Raw genomic sequence first — 6,000 nt, forward strand, 5'->3', positions numbered from 1 at the left:
AAAGTAAGCAATTTGTTGGCTGATAAATTTATTGATTTTTTTAAAATTCTGGTTTTATCTGCTTGTCAATGAATGTCAAGAAATAATGTGAGCTGATTTCCAATTGAATTATTTTTATTGTCTTTAATAAAATATTAAAATCTATCATCTATATCAGACCTCAAGCTGTTCATTTGTTGTTTCACTAATAAAAGTATGGGAACACGTCCAATCAAGATATTCAGCAAAACAAATATCCTACGATGGAAAATTGTCCATGTTTAAAATAACCTCGTGTAAATATATGAGCCCAATTTTTCGGACTGTGGGCTTGGGGAGGGGGTGTGGTACGTGGATCTATTCATAGCCTCCACCAGGAAACCAACAGACGGAGACTGTAAGCCTGCCCCTTCCGATGGGTATATAAATTCTAGTCACTGGACCGTAATTCAACACTCCTGGATCTGGTTTGTTTAGAAATAGCTTGACAGAACAGTTTTCTGCAAGTTAGCAGAATGATTACATTGACAATTTTTCTCAGTTTGTTACTGACGTTTTTATCCTGTGAGTGTTTATTCTTCAAGTCTCTCTTTCTTACTGTCTCAGTCTAAGTCTCCCTCAGGCATGTAAAGGACTCAGGAATCATTTCATCAACATTGATCGCACGGCATGTCTTTTGATTTCTTTTTAAAGGTGTCCAGTCGGAGATTACTTTGAATCAACCAGAGGCAGAGACCGACCGCCCAGGAGCCACCCTGAGACTGACCTGTAAAACCAGCGGGTTCAATCTTGGCAACGACTGGATGTGGTGGGTCCGACAGGTTCCCGGACAGGGACTGGAATGGTTGATTAGCTACTATAGTTCATCGAACAATTACTACGTGTCAGCGATTAAAGATCGATTTACTGCGTCCAAAGACACTTCAAACAACATCTTCGCATTGGACATGAAGAGCCTAAAGATCGAAGACACTGCCATCTATTACTGTGCAAGAGACCACAGCGCGAGGAACAATGGCTGAACCCATGCAAAAACACCTTGAAGGAATACTGTGTAAATTCCATCGTAAACAGACGGTCAGTACTTGTTTTCAATGCGATATTCACAACTATGATGTGAAGTAGACCTCAAACTGCTTCTTACAAAACTATCACAGAGAAATGTACCATTAAAACTAACAAACCAGCCAATACAATAGAATGTTTGGGCATGTTGTTTGCACTGCTGCCAGTTCTATCAGTTAAAAGCTTGGACATAATGTTAATTTTAATATATCGAACAGCTCAGGAAATCTCTGTCAATTGCATTATGTAATCTATGGTATTAAATCTAAACATGATCAGTACTAAAGGTCTATTTCACATGAAAATTGAGACAGAATATAGATCGGAGAATGAGTGCAGCTTCTGTGCGAGTTTATGTCACTGTGATACTACAGTGGGTCACAGTGATGTACACAGCGATATCCTCATGCAAAAACTACTGACAAAGTTTTAGCTCAAATTGGCAATTGCTGCTATGGGAGAAGCGACGGATAATTTGAGGCTTAATTCAAATTCAGTCCAGTAGCGTCAGTTTGTACAAACACACGCAATTCTTCTATTTTCTTCTTTTTAGTGGCCACCTTAAATGTATGCCAATCTTTTAAAACTATTCCATGCAAATTTAAAAGTACAATGAGGAGTAAAAGCTGAAATATTGCACTGAATCATTTTTACAGGATTCTGATTCACTGTTTTCCAGGAAGCAATGAAATGAAGTATACGCATTTTACAGTTTACAGCCCGGCATAGTACTTTACATAAAGTGTCTCGCAGTGACATACTGGAAGAGCACTGCAATTATGATCAATACTAAAACTCGTTCAGCTCGGTTCAGTGTTTACTTTTACAAACCATCTACACTTGCAATGCAGTATTAGTTATGTGGAGTATTACGCATGTAATACGGTTTAATTTGTAAAAGTAGTGATAATTATTGAAGCACCCGTTAGTGGTTTTGAGAATCAGTTCGTTTGTTACTCTGTGAAGTACAAAACGTTCGAAGGTTCATCAATAGTGAGCAGAATTCACTCGCACAATTATAATGTGCAGAAGATTTATTGTGAATTAATTTTGCCTGTGGTTAAAAATATTTAAAATAATGGCAGACTTTTGTTCGTTTTGCGCGGAGCCAGTTATTATGTGACCTAGAGCAGAGAATGTAATGCCGTGTCTTGCTTACTGGGGGCAAGGGACGATGGTGACGGTGATTGCAGGTAAGAACCTTCAAGTTTCTCAGTAACCATTATTTTTGATTTAACTTTCTAATCATGTGAGTAATTCTGAGTTAAAACTTGGTTTCTGCGTTGAGATTGGTTTGGTTCCAATTGATTTTTCTGATTGTAGACTTAAAGTAAGTCTCATCAAATAAATAAAGTTCTGGTGATTACATCAGTTGCGAAGCGTAATTCTTATTTTTCATCAGACGGGCATTCTGTGTGGCTGGGTTACTTGAAATCTGAAAAAGAAAAATCCTAATCACCTCTTAAGCAGCATGATGTAAAACCAATGTTTAATGTCAGTGACATCCAATATGTGCGACTTTTATTTTCGAGAGCAAACGTTAAGAATTTAAAAGTTTTTGAAATATTAACAAATGTGATCAAAATATGCTAAAATATCATTGTTAATTTCTTGTATATGTTCCACCTACACACAATGTTCTTACCATAATTATATTTGCGGTTTAGTTTGTTAATTTTGTTCATGGCAAGCAGGTTAGGTTCTTTCACATAATTTTCTTGTAGTTCTGCAATTCATTCTGTTGATTTGACTTGATCGGTTTTTGATTCTCATTCATTTCAATCTTTGATTTGAGCTGATTAGATTTTGAGCTTGTTTTACCTGATTCTGTCGAATCGAGTTTCTTCGATTCTGTTGAATTGAATGGATTGGATGCTGAATTTGTTCTATTTGATTTTGTTCAAATGAGTTGGTTGGCTTCTGATTCTCTTTCATTTCAATCTGTTGTTTTGAGTTGATTGGACTCTGGTTTGGTTTTAGTTGATGCTGTTGAATCGAGTTGATTGGTTTCTCTTTCAATTTGTCGAATCGAACGGTGTTTTCAATTGGTTTCGTGTTTTCTGTAATTTGTGCTTTTTTTCCTGTTAAGGAGGTTGTCCAATCTGGATTACTTTTAATTACTAATATTTGTAAAGTTCTTTGCTTTTCCCGCCTCGTTTCTGCATTTGTTAAACTCATAGAATCCCTACACTGTGGAAACAGGCCATTCGGCCAAACAAGTCCATACCGCCCCTCCGAAGAGCATCCCACCCTGACCCATTCCCCTACGCCTGCAATTTCCCATGTGTAACCTACCTAACCTAAACATCCCTGGGCACTATGGGCAATTTAACCCGGCCCATCCACCTACCTGGAGCACCCAGAGGAAACTCACGCAGATAAGAGGAGAATGTGCAAACTCCACACAGAAGACGCCCAAGGGTGTAATTGAACCCGGGTCCCTGGCGCTGAGACACAGTGCTGCCCTGTACGACATTTATTTTTTCTGATTGATTGAAAGCATTATATGTGTTTATAACTTTCCGAAAACCGATTTAAGGCAGAAACATGGAAGGTTTAAGAAATTTAAAAATACATTTTAGTGCATTGATTTTTATTAAAAAAACAATCCGTTCTAGTTGTAAACTAAGTCTGTTTTTACTTGTCTCTTTTAAAATAGAATTTGGGACTAAAATCTCAAATTTCTTAAATGACACTAAAATTGTTATGAAGTACAATTATAGTGTCGTCATACTTGCCCATTGAACTAATTTCTTTTTACCTGAAAGTGATTAACCGATATATGCCTCTAACCGCTCTACTATGCACGGCGCAATTTTGACACGCATAGGAACGGTATACAGGTTGGAAATAAATTAAACTGATGCTAAAAACTTGCTTAGCTTTACTTGCTGTTTAATAAATCACCTTACAAACAAGGCTGTTCTTATGACTTCGTATTTCTATATAATTTAGTAATTAGTTTGTTTGATGGTGAGCAGTTTTGTTGGATTCTAATTTTAGATTTTTTGCGATGCTATGTTTTGGTTCTGCTGAAAATGCTTGCCGAGACACTTCTACTGCAAACGCATCGCTGTCCCTTAGTGTTGTGATTTGATGGTATTTGTTCTGTTGAAAAGAGAATATGTGTGGGCGCCATTAAATTCGTAATATCTGTGAATCTGTTTCTTGTTTCCGCTTTGTTTTTCCAGTGTCTACATAGTTGGTGACAGTGAACACCTCCAGCTTTCTCATTGAGTGCAAACACCATGCGAGTTGAAATTTCCTAAAGCATAATATTAGGCGAAAGGCAGGTCCCAAAGGTTTTGCAAATTAAGAGAAAACAGATACCTAAGGGCGCGATTTTTATTTATAAGTAATAACTGCACATTAATCTAATCCATGCCTTACACCAGCTATCTATTTAGATCATAAGGTCTGTCTTTGAACGGTTTACAAGCCACAGAGAAACATAAATAGAATGTCAAAAATATAATATTCTACTGGTTATTGATATTGAGCAAAAATGCCGTTATTCTAATATCATTAACGAATCACCTTTCAATTCCGCTGTACACTACACACAGGTTTTGTGGCTGGAAAATATAATTGACAAACACTACTTAGCAATTTCGATAAAGAACAGATCGATGTCACTGCACTGATCAGTTTCACAAGTAACTTCAATTATTTGATTGTTATATCCCTGATTTAACTAGATTTGCAGGAATAATAACAAAATTTTAACTGAGGGATTTAATTCATACAGTGCTTTACGTGTTCCCAATCCATGTGTTATAAATATTTAAAGTTATGTTTCGCAACAACATATCAAGTCAAGAGTCATTCCTTAGGAAAGAACTGCCACAGTGGACTATGTGACCAAGGCTAGAGTTTGAATTCATTATAATAACCCACTCATGATCTCACCAATTGAATACTTGCTGCGAATGCGGAGAATGTTTACATAACTGTTTTCAGACAAATGTAGAGTTTACAATTTTGCAGAAGGCAGTAACTAGAGGATACTAGAGCACATTGTTATTCAAACACTGAAAATAGAGTAATATTTATTTTAATTAATGTGCTTGACTGATATTTGCAAAGTAGCAATCTGAAGATATCGCTCACATCAGTTACATGTGATGAACATTTATTTACATATTAGTTAAAGAGGGCAATTCACGACAGAAACACGTTTTGAATTCATTCATTCATTCAAAAAATTCTTTATTACAAAGCAGCTAAGAAAAAAACTTGCCTTTGCAAAGCAAACCAGAGAGGAAATCTTTCTAATACTTTATTCAATAGGAAAATCTCCACAGTACTGGTTTTGTGCAGTGCGTGCAAAATCCCCAAAGTTCAAGAAATATTTTAACAATATGTAAAATTAGTTTAGAAAATAATCCATTTCCTCCTGCGCCGTGCTAAAATTGATGAAATGTTTCATCTCAATAATTTTGCGAAGTCTAACGACTTTTTAACTCTATTAAATCAGTGGGTAATCTGTGTTCATTGCGAAGGCATTTTCTTTTGCATTAATGCTTACCCTCTGGCGAGTTCCAATTATGAAAATTAAATTAGAGTGAATCCGTAACATTTAACATGACCAATTGAGCAGATGTATCTGTTGGGTCAACACTCTCGTACTGTTTATGTGCTATGTCTGACTGTTTTATAAACCGGTCCTGACCGGTTATAAATCGTCTGTTTCAGACGCCTGAATTTCAGATAGTTCAACTTCATCTGGCCCTTCAAAGCCAATGTCATTAGCCAGAAATGTAATATTTGATTAGGCACCTCAGAAATGAGAGCCCCGACTCAATTGTTACAATCAGAACGAACATTTCAGAAACACAAGTTAGACTGCAGGAGTAGTAGGAACTGCAGATGCTGGAGAATCTGAGATAACAAGATGTAGAGCTGGATGAACACAGCAGGCCAAGCAGCATCAGAGGAGCAGGAAGGCTGACATTT

At 36.6% G+C, this 6,000-nt stretch overlaps 1 gene segment (V, D, J or C); it reads left to right on the forward strand.

The window, feature by feature from the left end:
* The first annotated feature begins 437 nt into the window (after window positions 1-437).
* LOC109911821 overlaps window positions 438-6,000 on the forward strand; it is an 18,083-nt gene continuing 12,520 nt past the window's right edge. Inside the window, 3 exon segments of the C gene segment in view lie at window positions 438-543; window positions 673-984; window positions 2,172-2,237. Of these exon segments, the coding sequence occupies window positions 495-543; window positions 673-984; window positions 2,172-2,237 (427 nt within the window).

Source organism: Rhincodon typus, chromosome 42 (genome assembly GCF_021869965.1).
Source record: "Rhincodon typus isolate 14 chromosome 42, sRhiTyp1.1, whole genome shotgun sequence".
Taxonomy (NCBI): domain Eukaryota; kingdom Metazoa; phylum Chordata; class Chondrichthyes; order Orectolobiformes; family Rhincodontidae; genus Rhincodon; species Rhincodon typus.